The sequence below is a fragment of the Hesperophylax consimilis genome, chromosome 26, assembly GCF_061612785.1.
Source record: "Hesperophylax consimilis isolate HC1 chromosome 26, BYU_Hcon_1.0, whole genome shotgun sequence".
Taxonomy (NCBI): domain Eukaryota; kingdom Metazoa; phylum Arthropoda; class Insecta; order Trichoptera; family Limnephilidae; genus Hesperophylax; species Hesperophylax consimilis.
This window is the reverse complement of record NC_142861.1, coordinates 13,530,230-13,549,523: the sequence shown is the minus strand read 5'-3', so window position 1 is coordinate 13,549,523 and position 19,294 is coordinate 13,530,230. Positions and strand designations below refer to the sequence as shown.

The 19,294-nt window shown below is 37.5% G+C and overlaps 1 protein-coding gene across 8 annotated transcripts in view; it reads left to right on the top strand.

The window, feature by feature from the left end:
* The window catches only part of pum (pumilio), a 419,525-nt gene that overhangs the window by 389,219 nt on the left and 11,012 nt on the right, over nt 1-19,294 (top strand). For 7 of the 8 annotated variants that reach the window (XM_089647469.1, XM_089647470.1, XM_089647473.1 and 4 more), the window contains 5 exons: nt 2,599-2,761; nt 5,816-5,997; nt 6,151-6,328; nt 16,105-16,185; nt 18,267-18,468. In XM_089647469.1, the coding sequence (XP_089503595.1) occupies nt 2,599-2,761; nt 5,816-5,997; nt 6,151-6,328; nt 16,105-16,185; nt 18,267-18,468 (806 nt within the window). The remainder of the gene's footprint in view (nt 1-2,598; nt 2,762-5,815; nt 5,998-6,150; nt 6,329-16,104; nt 16,186-18,266; nt 18,469-19,294) is intronic. The other variant, XM_089647474.1, reaches the window with a different exon arrangement.

The window sequence follows — 19,294 nt, the reverse complement described above, 5'->3', positions numbered from 1 at the left end:
CCCACTACCACAATGCCAAAGTTCTCCACAAATAATATCCCAACACTCCCCATGCCCTGGAAATAGAACCTTATCACAATCTATGTTGGATTGTGAAGAAAGAATTGAAGAAACAAAAGATAATCACTCATCGAGGAACTCATTCAAGTATGGCATCATCGCAACCAAGAAATAAAATTTAAAAAACCAACAAACAGCTGCAAAAATTTGGTGCACAGCATGCCGACTAGAATTAAATTGCTTCTTAAGAACAAACGAATGCTCACCAAATACTATATATAAAAGCCATTCTAGTAATTATACATTAAAGTTTGAAAACAAAAAAACAATCGTTTTGAGTCTGATAATTTGTACACCTCTGTATGTATATCTAAATAGTATAAAACACTATAAGTCACTATCCGCGTCTGTCTGTTTGTGCGCTTAGTTCTTCTAGGGTTTTCATTATCATTTAGAGAGTTACTTCCGGAAGGTTAATATATATAAAACATGCATTCTTTTATAGAAAGTAAAGAAAAGTCTCCCAGCAACGCCTAGTACATGTCAGCTATTATATTATATAGTGCTGAGTGCACAGTGCTGAGTGCTTTTCACTAAATCTATACTCTCGTACTATAACACATATATGTATTTCTTTACTAGTATCGTATTCATTTACGGCGGATATGAATGAATGGTATACAAGTACAATCCAACAGAATGTAGTTGCTCTTGTCCGGCTTCGTGTATATAAGTGTAAGTAAGTGTCTGTAGGTAGTGTATGATACTATGATGCCCCATCGCGGGCTTCGAACCGGGGATGTTTATGGACGGATAAGAAGTCGCGTGCCGAGGCCTAAGTCACGCCAACAGACTCGGGGTAGATGAGTGCAAACCATTTACTTGCTATCTGTGAGAACGCGGACGATAAAGCGACTACATTTTGCTTAATTGCCGAAAACTCGAATCCCTGTGAATGCATCTAGATCGGGTTGGAGTCACGCCACCCTCGGGGGTACGGAACGGCCAGCGCATAAATTCTGTGCTTTCTATAAGATTTTATAGGCTTCTTTGTGAATACATTTTTGATTATAGTCGTTGATAACATGCCGGTACTGCCTGTGTCCAGTCTCGAGTATTTTACTTGTTTATATTCCCTCTCTCCTATCGAGGGAATATTATTAGCTTAATAAAGATACGGATACTTTGATAATTTATGATACCGCGTTTAGCAGAGCTAGTATCTGGCTAGAAAATAAGTTGGAAGAATTATTCGGACGCGACGGAGAACGGGAACTTCGGGCGCATTCAATTTACAAGTAAAACGCAAATCGTTTCAATATACGGGCCGTGTAAGATTCAAATTTTATGGTGGAAAATGGCGCATTACACATACCATTTTCTATTGTCACACGGATGAAGATCGACTGACATCGTTTCTTCGGGCCTTTTCGCGCTGCTCATAAACCTCGTTCGTGTCTCTCTCCTTTATCGGATCTCTATGGCTAATCTTGATTCATTCATTCTTTGTCGCATTTTATTCGTTTCTGGGCATGGCACACGCCAAGACACCAAACCACATCAAGCAAACCATCGCGGAACCCAACACAAATATTATGCCGCCAAATAATATTATTGCGAACACGTCCCTATTGGAGAATGCGGGAAATGTCACACATGCCTACGCCTTTTTTTAGGAACAATATTCAGATTGGGGGAATGTCTTGTACTTTCATGCCGGTTTTATATCATTGCAGTCTACACGATCGTTCCTGATAATATCGCTGCCACCAGGGCCCACTTCATTCCCACACACAAATCGTATTATCAGTTGATGATCAATTACTAATGACTAACTGTTGATCAATAACTACGGTAAAAAACATTTCCTTTTATGAACAACTCTTTTCGATAGATCTCAAAAGGCTCTGCGTTTGAAAGCTTTATAATTTAACGTTGTTACACGTCTAGTTTGCTAATATATTTTGTTTATAATGGCGTGTGAATGTATTTTTCAACTATCACCGTCACTCACACTGAACACAGTCGCCTGTCGCTTTGCGAGAGATTGTTGCCATAATAACATAAAGCAAGAGGCCAAGTTCAGTGGTGGAATGTTATAGCGGCTAATATGGTGTTGTGCTACCTGTTGACGTGTGTAGGTGTAGTGTGTGGAAGTTAGTCGGTTGTATGGAGTATGGATAATGCGTGATGTTGATGGGTTCTGTGCCAGGAGCCGCCACTCCGCGGTCCTCGCGACACGAGTGGTACCCATTTACTCCCCATTAGACTAATCTTACATTATTCGATGCGAATTAATAGCCATTTTCACCTGATATTAGTGTCTGATTTGACTATTTTCATCGCGAAAGTTTGACATGAAACTCAGTATATCGTTTGTTCTTACAGCAAAAGTTAACTCTATCAAGTCAACTTTTATGTCAGAACAAGAACTGTGTATTGGATCATACACATTCAGAACAGTCATGCAAATTTTACATTCACGGGATCTAGTCGCCAAGGAAGACTTTTGTATCGTAGAAAGTAGTAGAAGTCATGTGAATTTTAGAAATGTATTTATTGTTTTGACTAACAGTTGTATGTTGTTGTGTGTTACAGCAAGTTCTGAGGTCGCAACAAGCCGCAGCGGCCGCAGCAGCAGGCGGGGCGGGGGCGCCCGGCACGGCCACCCTTCAGCTACAACAGTTCCAGCAGCAATTCCAAATACAGCAGCTTGCCGCGCAGCAGGCCTTCACACAGCCCCCCTACGTCATCAACACAGGTCAGTCTTATCGACTTTGTCATTGGATAATGTGAGGTGCGACTCCACCATAAACCGTGAGTCCATATTACCCCAAACTCAAGTTCATTTTGTTATTTTTTTTTAAATCAATAATAACTTTCTAACATAAATATCAGTATAATTTTATTTATTTAGTTTTAATAGTTAACATAATTATCACAGTTTTCATTTTTCGGATTTCCCGAAAACGCACCAAATCAATGGACGTGGCCTGTGACGTCACCAATATCCGGCGCTGTATTTTCTATGAGAGCAGAGACGTTTTTCAACAATTTACCGGTATCTAATCACTAGCTTGCCCCACATTTCAACAAAAAAGACCAAGATTGCCCCGGAACAAACCGACGCATGATCGTATTACACAAAACAATATCCGTGAAACGTCACTAATAAATATATCATGGTTATCACTCTAAAATCTTTGGTAAAACAAAGTCTAATTCAGTGATTACATGGAGAAAAGGGTTTATTTCTGTAGCTATAATACATAAAATGCTGAAAAAAGAGAATGAAGAGATGTTCAAATTCTCCACAAGTTCCTTTATCTCCAAAATGAAACAAAAATCTATTGAAATTACGTTCATCTTTTTATTATCTAGTCATTTTCGCATTTCGCTTTAACTAGACTTTTTGAAAATTCGCTGCGAAATGAAACGAACTGTTAGTACGTTCTGAAATATTATTTTTCATTGTGGTTGGATAATCAAGAAATGCCCGAAATCCCCGCATTTTCCCAACAACAAAACGTTCTGCCCGCAAAAATCCCAAATCTAAAAAATCTTAGAAATATCTGGTAATTATCAACGAATTGGCAACCCTGATGCGGATATTGTCGACCATAGATATATTACTTACGTAGACTAATTGTGATGAATTAGCCGATTCAGTCGTACCAACCAAACGGTGTGTTTAGTGTGATGGTTTTTTTATTTGTTTTTAAATGATTATTCATAAATTCTACTTATACCTAATCATATCCAATAAAATTAACATATTCAGAATTAGCGTTTCTTGATCTATATTCTATATGAATATATATTTTTAAGGCATTATATGTTTACAATAAAAATATATAAATTTGTTTTACACCACTTTAATTTTAATTACACTCTACCGGTTTCGAAAGCACCCTTCCTTCCTTTATTGTAAATTATGATGAGCCACAAAGTTAATGCTTATTACATATACATAATATATTTCACTAGAGTTCCTTATTGCTTACTTAATAAAAATAATAATAATATTCAAAAATCTGTTAATGAAAAATAAGAAAATACACAGATTTAGGAAATGAGATAAAAATAATTTGGCATTCTCAGACGATAAAAATATTACCATTCGTTATTTCGGCTACTACTGGCATTATACCTAGCTCTCTCATTAAAAATTTAGGCGTATTAGATCTATCAAAAAATTTGTATATAAAGATGCAAAAGTCGGTCATCTTGAATACATGTAGGATAACGAAAGATTTTTTAAATATTTATGTTGAGGGATCAGTAGGATTTATAGGCCCTATCAGGAGTTCTACCGAGCCCAACCCTCTGATATGAAAATATCTGGAGTCGGTGAATTATTTTCCCATTTGATCTCTGGTGAGTTGACGTGTTGTTCTTGTATTGTATTTATTTTACTTATATTACTTATAATGCACTTGCATAATGTTGATTGACTAGATGATCATTTGTGGAAAAGTGTGTGGAAGGGTTTAGTTTTTCCTATTGGGAAGATTTAACCCGGGCATAAAATCGGAAGTTATAAAAAAAAGTAATTAGCACAAATCAGTCATTTTAAATACATGTAGGATTACGAAAGATTTTTTAAATATTTATATTGAGGGATCAGAAGGATTTATAGGTCCAATTAGAAGTTCTACCGAGCCGAACCCTCTGATATGAAAATATCTGGAGTCGGTGAATTATTTTCCCATTTGATCTCTGGTGATTTGACGTGTTGTTTTTGTATTATTTTTTTATTTATCATGCTTATATAATTCACTTGCATAATGTGGATTGACTAGATGATCATTTATCGAAAAGTGTGTGGAAGGGTTTAGTTTTTTCCTGTGGGGAAGATTTAACCCGGACATAAAGTCGGAAAAAATAAAATAATTTGATTAATAATAATAATGAATTAGATTAGCGCCGTCTTTGTGAAAAATCACGCTACACAATTTATTATGAGTTCCTAGGTTCTATGTATTTTTTTATTTACAAACGGATGTAGAAAAAGACATACTTTTATTAAAAATGAATTATATTTTACCTTGCACGCAATAGTAAAAACACTGGACATTGATTTTACTCTATTACTATTTTACCCTCTATTACTATTGATATTACATTTATTAGAAGATTAGTAGCAAAAGTAGAGTTGATCATTCCTTGGAGAATTTAGGACTGGAGAATTTAGGACTCTTGAAGTGGAGAATATTTATGAAATGACCTTGAAAAGTGTACAAATTCTTATTCGCTTACACTTTTTACACTTACACTGATACTTATTTACAATGGCGAGGACTGTGAAGGAGAAAGGGGTATGACTGTCAAATAGGTGGACTTTTAGCTATGAATTCTGTCCAGTTCATTCTGGATTTACAACTCGCTTGGATTTATGTATCAATAAGTCAACATAGTCGAATAAAATGGCTTTAAATGGTGTTATCTTTCAGTATTTTCGTTTTCTGTCCCTCTATCCTTGCCAAATTATCAATAAGAAATCTGCCGTCACGGAATCGTTTTATATATATTAATCGAAATAGTTTTGTTTAATTTAATTAATTGCCTTTATATTAACAGATTATCTTAATATTGAAATAAAAGTATAAAATATAAAGACGTCATTATTACACAATTAGGTTTGTCGAGTCCTTTTATCCTATTTGTCAGATAATATTGAGTAGATTGTATATACTATTTTCGTGTTGAGGCTAATTTGAAGCGGCTAGTTTGTACGACCTGAAAATAAAGAAGATATCGATCCCATCAGTCGTGGGTGCGAGAAGATAATTAATTAGTTGAATGTTGTGTTTAGGCCAAGATGGAGCTCCCTACGTCAGCACCCTCATCACGGGCGTGCCCCCTTACTACGGGGTGGCGGCGCCCTGGGGCGTGTACCCCGGCCTGGTGCCCCCGGCGCCCGCCCCCGCCCACCAGCAGACCGCGCAGCAGCGGAGGCCGCTCACCCCCAGCCAGCAGCAAGAGCAGCAGGTTAACGTGAGTGCCTTCCTCTAACTCTCTAACTATGTAACTAACTGTGTGCTTCCTACCGTGCGATTTAGCCAGTCGAGGAATTGAACACAGCCACCGACCGGATTGATTTATTGTGTGACTGTGCGGTTCGTTTCCTAATGACGTTTTCCCTTCCAGGGACAAGGACAGTTCGTCATCCCCTACCCTTATGACCCCAACTCGCTGGTGATGGGCGGGCGCAACGTGACCCCGCTCCGCCTAGTGTCCCCCGCGCCCGTTCTGGCGGCGGGCGGCGGACAGGCGCGCTCCTTCCAGGCGCAGCCCTCACAGGGCCAGCAGCAACCTCAGCTCACCGGTAAGTCTCACGCTCTCACTCCCCCAGCCCAATGTAACACGATCATAGTCAATATCGTGCTACATTGGTCACAGCTTTGACTCCAACAGAGATATTTAATGCATTCTTTGACCGTTTGTGAGATATTATCACTCTTTGAATCTTCCCGTCATGTCTGACAAATCGATACAATGTTTTGGCACCCACCCAATTCTAATGTCATCCGATAATTGCCGCTGCACAAATAAAATGTTTGAAACAGTTATATTTGATTTTATGAACCACAATGAATTGAATAATTGGATTTAAAGGTTTGTTACTGATACTTTGGTATTATTGTAACATCAGATAATACAAATACTTTAATCGCTACTTCAGAGGCTTTTAAAAGAAATAATAGAATTGGGTTATTCCTTTATTATTAACCCTAACTAATAAAATATAATATGTGCTTTTGTGAATATTATTATTAGCTTCTTACTATTTTTATAATGTGATTATCGATATTCTACCACCACAGAATAATTTTTATGGAGCTCACTGTTCAAGGACAATATCAAATTTATATTTGATATTGGTATTTTGTCGATATAGTATACGGTCTCCAGGGCACGTAGTCTAGTCAGGGCTTTGTCCATCCCCTGTGCCTGCTGTGCCTGTCTGCTGGGGCTTATATCTCCTCTTGTCCTCCGCCGTGTTTACCCCGGACGTATTACCCCGGACACGTTACCGGCCGTGTTGTGTACGGTGTGCGGTGCGCGGTGCGCGGTGGAGTGAGTGGTGTACACTGTACAGCGATGGACTGCCCATTGCGGGACCCCGACTAACTGTTGACCCGGGACACTTGTTAAATTAAATTTACACTTTATTGCCCTCACCACGGCCAATGGTGTTTTTGTTTGCGGCAAACATCTCTAGGCTAGATGAAACACTTTGTCCGGCCTGGGATTCATTTCGAACAGGTTTGCACAATGCTAGCAAGAATACTAGCAAGTTCAGTGCGCCGAGATCACTCACACACAATGCATAAAATAATGTATTCATTTGGATAGTGATTCATGGATTCTAGCAATTTGCAGACCTCTTTATTTTAAAAACATATTTAATCAATCTTTTTTAGTTCGTTAAATCGAGCATATCTGTTTGTTTTTAATATAAAAATTTTGCATCATTTTACATTCCCGTCGTAAATTTGTTATTTTGTTTATGCCACTCGATGTTGCAATATCAATTTTGTTGTTAAACACAAATTTATTATGCGTTAATGTTTTTTTGTTCCTAACAAACGCGAAAGAATTCATAATAATTATCGCAGTAATACCGCCCACCGATTGTCATCGAACCGTATTTAACATTATTTACATTCTCCTAAAGCAATATTCTGTCAATGTTTGATGTATTCGTAAATAAATAATAGCTCGGTATTTTTGTGATCCGGTTGGTTTATCGATTATTTTTTGGTCTTGTTTTTGTGACATGACCAATATAACCATCTACTTAGTAATTAAAATGTATAATTTGCTATCGCAAAGTATTAAAATGCACCACCTGTACAAAGTAATAGTTTGGTACTTTATTGGCCACCTTGTTTGTACGCATAGACCGACTTGGGCAGCCTGGAATTGTAGGTTAGGTTCGGGGTCCTACGTTCCGACTATAAACGCACACCGCAGCATTTTCGGCTTTATGCGAATGTTTCTCATCAACGCAATTGTATATTATTGTGTGCGTCAACGAATACGCAGAATGGAGACTGTTGAACGTTATGTTTAGAGTTCTCTTTCCGTAAAGAATGACGAAAATAGTCGTTAGAATGCCTATTGACAACCGTATAATTCGACGGAGGTTGTATTTTGCAGCAAACAATTACAGCACGCTTACATTTACAAAATACATCAGTACAAAACTTTCCAGATGTTTCTTGAATACGAGCTAATACTATTAACGCGCGTTACCACAATACTAAATAAAGCTACTCTCGTACTACATTTCAACAAAATGATATACTTTATTTTCTTAGATTATTAGGTATCCACATCACCTTAGCTGCATGGCATGAAACACAATGTATGGGACACTAAAAACAAATCTCACAACGGGCTTTTTACAAGAGACTTCACCAGCATATGAGGCGTGTTGAAACAAAGACAGCAATCTCCACTTCTTTTCATTTTGAGTAAAATGCAATAAATGTTTTTTTTTGTATTTTTCCAATACCTTATGTATCACACCTGCTGTTCACACTTTGTATGGGGTGGCGGTTTTAAATATCATATTTCTTGGTCTCTGATTGGCTCAAACAAAAACTGCTGTTTTTGTTCCGTAACCTGAAGGAAATCGCCATGTTTGTTGTGGAACTAAATATTAAAATTCAAAAATGTATGGAATATTGTCGTTTATGCTCCGAAACCTTTGCAGCAGTCGATAGTATTTTTGATTCTCTATCCATCGCCATATCTAACTCATTTTACACCAATGGTGGAGATTGCTGTCTTTGTTTCAACACGCCTCATATGTAATGCGCCATCCAAGTTATAATCTTATTAGCAACGTTTTAGAACATTTCTAGTTATTCCCTAATTATTCTTGTCATTTATTTAGTCGTTCGTGGATTGCTCTTAATGCGTACCCTAAACAGAAGAACTACTAGTAGGGCACTAGACTAGATGCTAGCGTTCAGACAAGACGGACAAGACAATCTTCCCGGAGCCAGGAACTGAGACTGAGAACCAACCCATTGCAATAGCACCTGTGTGCTGTGTTTGGTTCGCGTTAGCCGCTTCCACTACATCAACTCCACACTTTTATTGTCACTTTTACGAACTGTGCTAATTATCGCTGCCGAACGGGGCTAAATGGTTTATATGCAAATGCAGAATTGCGTGTAGCCCGTGGGTGAATTCGGAATGTTGCCGATGGATTTACGACGGGCTTGGCCATCTGCCTTTTTTCTTCCTTCGAAATGTATCTTTTAATATCTCTATTTTTGAAACTGTTAATTCGTAGTTGAATTCCATTGTATATTAAAAGCTAAAATTTACCCCTTTTCATAGACTAGTTATTTTTTTACTGAACCGGTTTCGCCCCGTTACTTAAGGCGACACATGACTCTAATAACGGGTTTGATCGAGGCTCAGATTTGAATTAATTTCGACGAATTTGTAAAGATAATATATATTTTTAGATCGATACCTACGGATATAAGTTATTTATACCTATTTAAGTTTAATAAAAACAGTACCTTACCATTAACCGTGTGAGTGCCAAAAAAATTCATACAGTTGCTTGTAAAATGCCACCAAAAAAACATTATTTTTTATGAAACTATATATTTTTTTAAAACCTATTAAATTCTTTGAATTTTCAAGGATTTCGATGATTTTTTCGGTGTTTTATTAAAGAATATTGGTTTAGAATCACGTGGAGGAGGATCTCGAAGTCCAGGCGTTTCGAAAAAATGAGAATTTTACGTACGCGCGAATCAGAACACGAATGACGCAATCGACGGAAATCGACGATCGGCAGTCTTCGTTAAAACACGAATCGACGAAAATCGACGATTGGCACCCAAACGGTTAAAATAATTTGTGTAGTACGATAAAATTAGCAGTAAGCACCAAAATTTATTTTTCTAGACGATGAATTAGATTACTCCTCTACAAAATTTTGAGATTTTCGTAATACGTTCATCAGAAATAATTAAAATAAACCCCACGGAAAGATCAATTTTCTAGACCTGCTAGGGCAAATTCGACCGTAGGTCCGTCCGCGGCACCGGGCCGCGCACCCAACATTTTTTGACACGATATTTTCACTTATGTCGTTAAGACTCTCACTTTATTTTAGAGATTTGCTGTCCCTACCAAATTCGTGAAAAATTCCTAGGTGAGCTTTCCATTCGTATAGAATTTCTAAATATTATTGTCATATCTCGCATTTTTTGATTTAGGTGCTGAATTATGTACTTAGTTGTAAAATACGATCTTATATCACTGAAGTTTACGAGTGGAATATTTGTCAAGTCACGAACATTATTGTATTTTTAATAAAGTAATATTTTAGTATAATACATAAAATTGTACCATGTATATACTGTCTAGGTATATGTATATTATAATATTATTATATTATATTTATATAATGTCATTGAATATTTAAGATGAAATTATTTAAACGTACCTTTTTAGTGCAAATAATATGCATAATCATTCACATTTTATACAATATTTGTCCATATTTAGTTTGTTGACATTCTTCGGCTCGAAAACACGCAAATGGCGAGATTCACGAATGCTTACGTTTTACTTAAAAATCTCATTAGAACAACTGTGTACACACCTGGGTGACGCGGTGAAGTGGAACAGGGCACAGGTGTACTAACCGTTTCAACTTAACATTTTATGAAGTTAAGCTCAATTTGTTTCTCGTCACATTTAAATGCGATTTAATTTTCGATTCCCCTGTTCCAGACAAATCTAAACACTCGGTATCCAAACAATGAACGTAGCAATAAAAACACCCTCCCCTGAACCACCGCCCTCCGCCCTCCGCCCTCCGTCCTCCGTCCCAGCCTCCCGCCCGTCATCCCCTCGGCACACTACATTACTCTGTTATGGTGCTCATTTCGAACGAGTGTTGCCCGCTCGCGGACCGACCAATTTAGGGTTGCGTAACACGTAGCGCACTTTTGATATATTGTTGAGTTATTCAAATTTTTTTTCATAATCAACTTACTATTTATTTGCGATTACGTAGTGCAAAGTTGGTAAATTGAGCTACGTTTTTAATTATACCAAAATTGTGCATACCTTACCTTACGGTGCATAAACCCAACAATAATATTATTTCTAATTTTATTAAAATTCAACAAAGAGCGTCATCTTTTTTATTATGCATACTACTAAATGTTTATTTGAATTGATTTTGCATTTTTAGCAATAAGTATATGTCTGTTTGCAGCTAACAAAGTAGCTACTTTAATGCAAACAACTTTGATATTGTAGTTTTGTTATTACATTCCCACGTCAGAAGTTTTATTATCAATCAAAAATGACGTTTAACACCTTCCCTCAATTATAATTTGGTGTCGACTCGTATTATTGATCCCAATCTTTGGACGAGCTTATTAATATCGCCATCGGTCAAACAGTAGAAAATCCGCCGACCCGGCACACCTGTATGGTGATATACAGCCGCTGAACTCGTATTTGGCGGTCTAATAAATGCCACAGAACTGTGATTTTGATAAACGACCAGCCACGACGGAAGAATGTTGTGATTTTTTTGTTCGCTATGAAACTCCTAAATATAAATAACATTGTTATCCAGTTACCATATCGCATGAACTTCCCTTTTCGGATTGCTTAAAAAGCAACGCACGGTCATTCCGTATTATTTGTACGGTGACAAGTATTATTTTTAAAACGATAGCAGTTATTTCACATTTTTTTCTCTGATTTGGTATTCCACAAAACAGTTCCGTCATAGTAGTTTTTTTACAATACGTAGAGAAATTTAGCGTAACCATCGCGTGAAGCACGCTAAGTGTTAGTTCTCTTCATTGCTAAGTATTTTCCAATTAGTCTTATTTATTTTACTATTAATCGTTTCTTGATTAAAATTACTGTTTTTTAAATAAAATTGATGATACCTATTCCGGCTGTAAAACGGACACGATCTTAATAGGTGCTGGTTTAACAACACGAGCGAGCAAAACTTCGTTACGTTCATAACGAATGCACATTATACTGAAGTATGAACTTTTAGACCAGATTTAAATGCATAGCATTAGGTCTGTAGGTGCACCTATTTAGTTACTTTCATCTCAGTTTAGGTAGTTATGAATAGTCATCGTTATATTTATTTATAATAAGTTGGTTGATTTCAAATAACTTTTGTATCAATTTTCATATAGACGTGTTATCACACAGCATATTGTATTATTATTATGCCATACCGCCACCGCGTGTGTAGATTAATAGTTAAATAATATTCATACATCGGTTTTCGACAAAAAGTCGTATGGCGAGGCCAGAATAAATGAATGAATAAGTCAAAGCTGGTGTCATATCTGCTATCCCTGTTGCGAGTCCTGTGGAGCTATTATCTGCCGCCACTCTCGCAGCTTCCACACTTCATCTTCTCGAGGAGGGAAATCTAATTTGCCCCTGCCCCGCGCCCCCCACCAACCAACCAACCCTCCCGAGACCCTTGACCCCGCGCACCGAGATTCCGGGCTTTTTCGGCGGAGACGGTCGCGCTACTCCCTGTACCTGTACCTGTTCCCTCTCTCTATCGTCTCACTGAGATGTTAACGTTAACTCCGCACACACTACACATAATACAGCGCCACACAGAGCACGAGAGTATGTATGCTGCTTGTATGTCCAAACGCAGAGCATCTGGGAAGTGTGTAAACCCTCGGCAGATTGTTTGAGAAAATATTAAGGTAACGAAATCGTTTAGGGCTGCGGCCCGCGGTGGATGCCCATTGCCCAGTCCCCAGTCGGGAAGGGTGGCTCAAAGAAACAAAAGTGCGGCCATGCTTCGTAAATAATTCACAGTAACTGCTCATCCTTTGAATGTGTTCTCTGTGATCGTTTTCATGAATTAGTATTTTTTTAATCTCTTGCAGTGTATTTTTGGGTCGAAATCACGCGAATGAGAAATCTCTTCTTCGAATTTAGATTTTTTAAATCGTCTTTTTAAGATGATATTTTTGTATTGATGCTCTCTATAATTTTCAAAGTATATGCAAAAACCAAAATCAACTCATGAAATTGTGTACATATTATGCAATTTTGAATATAAATAGCGCATTATCGTAAAACCGCCATAGACATGATATGTTTTAAATATGTGCTCGTACTAAGTAGGTGGCATCCATAGTGAGAGGTGCATTATGTGTTGTGTGGTATTATAGGCCAATTTACCTGGCAGGGCAGGTAACACAGGTAACATAGGTAACACACACGGGTAACACTAATAATGAAGTAATGACGGATTAACGATGTTTGAAGAGCCGAAGGTTAAACCTCGAATTTAAATTAGTTTGTGTGGGTTTTTAAAGTTGCCGAATATTTCACCTATCTTTTTCTCCCGTTAGCGTTGTTATTATTCTGCTATTCCGGAACACCATTGTAAGGAAACAAGCAGAGGCACAAGGAAAGGCAGCTTTGATGGCTATAACCAGCCACCAAGAAAATGTACTTCAATACTTTAAAAATATTCTATTCTGAAAGTCGTGAATATCGTATACTTATTTTCTAGTTTGATTCTAAGTAATAAGTGTAAGATTTATAATTGTAAGTGATCATTACGCACACAAGGGGACTTGTTGAATTAGATTTGAAAAGCGGTAATGTCCACAGCTTTTCGTATAACAAGTTGTTGTGTTTGATTTTCCTAATACCCGGAACACCCCCACCCTTGGAGGTGTTGGACGAGGGCGGCGGGCAGGGCGGGCAGGGCCGCCCACGCCGTTTGGTCCCGCCCACCGAGAAAATGGCGTTTTAATTCTGAATTTGAAAATTGGCCCGTTGATTATCTTCTCCTTTCCAAATTAATTCTGTGTTCGTCTTCCTTTAGCATCGACGTACTGCTGCAACACTGCTTAATCTTATAATAATTACTTCATTTCGTGTGGGTGAGATATGGGATATGCAGTGCTCGTCGCTGCGTAATGTGTCATAATGAATGTTGACAATTCGTTGCAGAGTGGGATCCTAATCATACTATCCCGATTATTTTCCCTGTTTGAAATCAATCATTCCCTGAAGATGATTCACTCGTTCGATTCGTTCCTTCATTTGTAAGAATAAAGTTTGCGTGCACGGCTAATGGTCATGGTGGGTGGGGTTTAAGTTAAAATCTGTAGAACTTTCCCCGAAGAAACAACGGGCGTCCAGAGTATTTTCCCATTGTTTTTTTAGTATTTCTTTCGGGCTGGTAATTTATTTGTTGATTTTAATGAGCTGCCGCTACTTTAAACTCCGCCGGTCTGATGAGGCCGGATTGGCCAACTTTTGCCGTTTCGCGCCCGGAAACTTTTCGCGCTCGCTTTATCATTCATTCATTATCAACAACGAGTCGGGTCGGGGAAACACATAGTACCAGTAGTACCCTTACCGTAACATGGTATAAACATCAACTTTAAACTGGGCCCGCTGCCAGAAAATTGCATTTTTACGCGTCCCCTACCAGGTATAAGATGCTGGGCGTAATGATCTTGTAAACTAAATTCTCAACTTTGTGGGCGACTGTTTGACAACGTTACACGGGTGGGGTGGCGATATATAATTATTATAGGCATTCTATTTGTAGCGTCACGTTGCCTACCTCGTACTGCGAGAATATCGCTTTTAATTCTTCTGTGGTGGTCATTTTCACATACTTAACAATATATTATCTATATTCATTTATATGTTCATTTTTATTAATGGATCTATACATTCTCTAAAAACGACATAATGTTTGTAAACAAGCTGTATTCTGTACATATTCGTATGTAATTTAGTGTAAGCATGTCAGTTTGCCTTGTTATAAAAATAATATATGTGAAATATCTTTATAAAAAATAACGATGATTTTCGTTATAATATATTCACTACAAACCTAACCTAACCTAACAACACTAAGGACGGGTTGTTTCTAATTTCATAGTTAATGTTCAAGTTCTTTGAAAGTCCTATTCAAATTCTGTTACTATCCAAGTACTGGGAAACAACCGGCCCATGATGAAATAATAACAGAACTTTTGCAGAGTTTCAATTGTAACTTTGAAATTTGACGAATTGTTTAAATTCTGTGAAGCAACCCGTCCTAAGTATTCATTGTAATTCTTCAATAAATTTCTATTGTTGACGTGCTTTATAGACATTTCACAGACGCTTTATGATTCATATCATCGCTTTCTTTCTTAAATTTCATTGTATATTTCCTAATGACGGCGCTTCTCAAACATTATTCTGATAATATAAAATCGTGACTAAATGTATAGTAATTAAGTTTGAGATTCGTCATCTAACCCTAACTGTACACTGTACACTGTACACTGTACATTGTACATGTCTTGTTCACACTTCACACCCGCAAACAACGTTCCACCCAAGCTATTGGAGAAGAGTACCTATCTATAGTTCAGTTTATGAATAAATTGCAGTCTGTTCAGTTTCACAATTATTCACCATCACCAGTCATTGCTAACAGTTAGTGCCTACTCTGAATTAAGCTGAACACAACGAGCAGTGTTGAAAGAATGTTATTATCTAGGAAAAGCTTTAGTTCGTGTTCATGAGTAGCTAAAATTATCTTGGAAAATTTTATTATACAACTTTTGATAGTTAAATAAGTTTTTGTTACCATGTTCGCTACCAATTACAAGAAAACTTTAAATATTTTCAGCCTAAATTTTTCTGTTCGTCGGAAATTATAACCGGATAATTTGTTTGAAAGTTCTAGTTCGCAATTTATGTAGCGACTAATAATGGTTCTAAACGAAAACGAACCAGTAATAATTATAATTCTCCTACGATTTCGTCACGCTCCGTAAGACTAACTGAGTGTAGAAAGTGCTTCTCCGATTCTTTGAATCTTGAGCATTGCCGAAACCATCCAACCATCCAACCATCCAACCATCCAACCGAAACACTGAATTGGTTCAATTCTCGACAGTGTGCAGGTTTTAGCCTGCATCCACCTGTAGCGTGATAGAATAGAGAATGTGGGTGGAATGTGGTGTTTGCGCGTGTGGCGTGCGGTGTGGTGCCCCACTAACCTTGCTTGGTGCTCGCGGTCAGGTGTGTCGCAGTCCTCGGGGCTGTTCCCGGCCGCCTTCGCCACCCTGGGACACCAGGGCAGCCCCGCCGCCCCTCTCTCAGGTCTGTTCTCTCACCCTCTATTATATTATCTAGGGGATCTCGGACGCTGTTCCATGATTTTAAAATTATTAACAATCATTTCTCCCTATTCTCACGTTGCATTCCAATATTAATAATTGTATTATTTAATTGCTGTACAAAATCATCACTAATTTTAGATTATATTAAAATAACTATAACGAACAGATACTTCATTCTATTGTTTTTCTTAGTTATTTTTTGTGTAGATTGTCTAATTTAAAGAAAATGTACAGTGTATTATAATATTTCACGTCCATAAATTTACAACCTAATTTTAAGTACAGGGTTTTCCAATAAGAGGTGTTATTTTGAATAGCCCGCTATTTCGGTAGATGTTACTTTTGAAGCTGTCATTTTTTGACATTTGACAAGTAGAAACTACGCCATTAATAAAAATGGAACGATACACGCTTTAACAACGCATTGAAATTATTAAAATTCACTTGAGTGAATCAAATGCAAATCATCTTGAGTGATGAGGCCCATTTCCACCTCAGTGGCTTCGTCAACAAGCAAAATTGTCGCATCTGGGACTCGGAAAAGACAAGAGTTATTGTTGAAAAGCCTCTCTATCCTCAACGTGTGACTGTTTGGTGCGGTTTATGGTCCGGTGGAATCATTGGACCTTACTTTTTCGAAAATGAGGCTGGAGCAACAGTTACGGTGAATGGATTGCGCTATCGAGAGATGATTAATGATTTTTTTATGGCCGGAATTGGATGGTATTGATCTGGACAACGTTTAATTTCAACAAGACGGCGCTAGGTGCCACACAAGCAACGAAACCATTGATCTTTTACGATTGAATATCAAAATAACACCTCTTATTGGAAAACCCTGAATATATTATGTAATATTTTTAATCGGTTTAATAATCCACGTGTATATTAATTAACCCGCCAAAGTTGATTTTCGTAAAATGCAACGAAATTTAGTGTAATATTGTAGTAATTGCTTCTGTTGGATGATTCGATTGTTAATGTTTATATATTATTAAACCGACGATACAAGCCCGCACCCGCACTCCAACTGTACCAGTCTCCAACGACACGACAAATGCAAAGTAAGCCGGTTCCCTCTTCCCTTTTCCTAATCGTAATCGTAATCCTAATAGGTCGTCCATTATTGCAAACTACTGTAAAACATTTACTTAGATGTGAATATTAGTCTACATACAAACTAATCTACATAATTATTAGCTATACAGTCTGTACTTATTCATATAATATCTTAAACTTTACGTCCATATTTTTATTATTATTCGCATTTTTTAGGATTAAACTATTTAGATGTTATAGTATAGCCTTCATGTACCTACCTTCCATGCAGGTCCGCTACTTCTCCGTATCTATTACTAACTTTTTATTTTTATTTTTTATTATTGTACAATTAATTAAAGTACAATTGAATTTAATTTAATGTAATCTAGGTACAAGCGAGTGTTTGAAATGCTCAGTCCTGAAATGATTACATTTAAACGGGATTTTGAATCGAGTAGCTCTCCTAGGTATATGAATTTCAATGATGTTAATTAAATCAGTGCTGTCTACAATACCATTTACAATTATGAACATAAATATTAAGTCTGATATAATTCTTCGATCTAAGAGTTTTAATATTTTTTTCCTCAAGTAATTACAGTTTATGCTTTTAATGGGATTTTTTTTCGATTATATCTACATGTATTTTAAAATTGGGGGACTAGATCGAGGAGTTATATTCGACTTGAAATGGAACTAAAGATGTATACAAAATTTGAGGTTGAAGTATTCCTCTGGAATTTGGAATTAAGATATAAAGTTTAATTTATAGTCGAAATGCCCTGGTCATACCATCATGTATTACTGTATTTCCTTAGCACCTGTACCTTATTTTAACAAGACAAATAAATCCTTCCCCCCACTCCCTTCAGCTGTACGAGATATTTAATACAGTTGAGGATGACATAGTCCTCTGTCCCCTTTGCATTTGTTTGTTTGTTTGTTTGTTTGTTTGGTGGGGTGCCGGTTGAGGGTTGGCAGTGTCCAGTGGCGTGTTGTAAATAAGTGTGTATGATGTAGGCGTGACGCTGGGTTCGGGCGCGCGGCGCGACAGCCTGGAGCGCGCGGCGGCGGCGGGCGGCGCCTTCAGCCCCGGCGCGCTGGAGCAGTACGCGCGCGGCAAGTGGGTGTCGGGCGCGCCGCTCTCGCCGCCGCTGGGCGCGCAGGCCGGCCTTCAGCGGCTCGTGTCGGCGGCCCCCGGCGCTGAGGCGGCCAAGTACAGGTCAGTATCCAACCACCCCCCATCATCATTCATATATTCATTTTAAAAACAATGAATTGCATAAAAAATATATATTTCGAGGCACGCCACTGCAATTTTAGGCCCATTTATTTCAGGCCCATTTCCAAATCACTAAAAACTAACTCTAAGTATCCAAATCACTAAAAATATATGCACAAAGGTCTCATGATAATCCAAGTAGGTATATTTATACCATGTGAGGACCCATATAATGTCAAGAAATAATATTTCTAATCGGGATTTATAAAATGAATGGCAATTAAATAAAAAGTAAACATAAGTGTAAATATATGTTTTGAGGGAATTCAAGTTTAGGTTGAATCACAATATAATATGCAAATGATTTGTCAGAAAAAAGTCAATTCTGTTGTTGAATTTTCATAATTCTTGCAAAAAATGTGAAGGATGCTAGAAGCCACAATTCATGGGATATACACGGTGTCCCGAAACTCGTAATACAAGCTGGAAACTGGTAAATCTACACCACCCACAGAACTCAAATAAACTTTCTTTTCCCGGTTTGAGTATTTAGATTATTTTTTTCTTCTTTTTTTTTTGGCAACTAAAGGGTAAAATAAATCTTTTGGAGTCGGGTGTACGCTGCGCTTCGATGCATTTTAAGACATTAAACTGTTTACAGGACTGTTTTTTTTAATCATATTTGACCCAGAATATTCCAACTAGGGACTTGATTCACTCGAAAATGAAAACTCTTGTAATCAAAAAAAGTTATTCTACAAAACCGAGTCCAAACGATTAGTAGATTTATAGTGATTTGTAGATAGTAGATGATTAGTAGATGTAG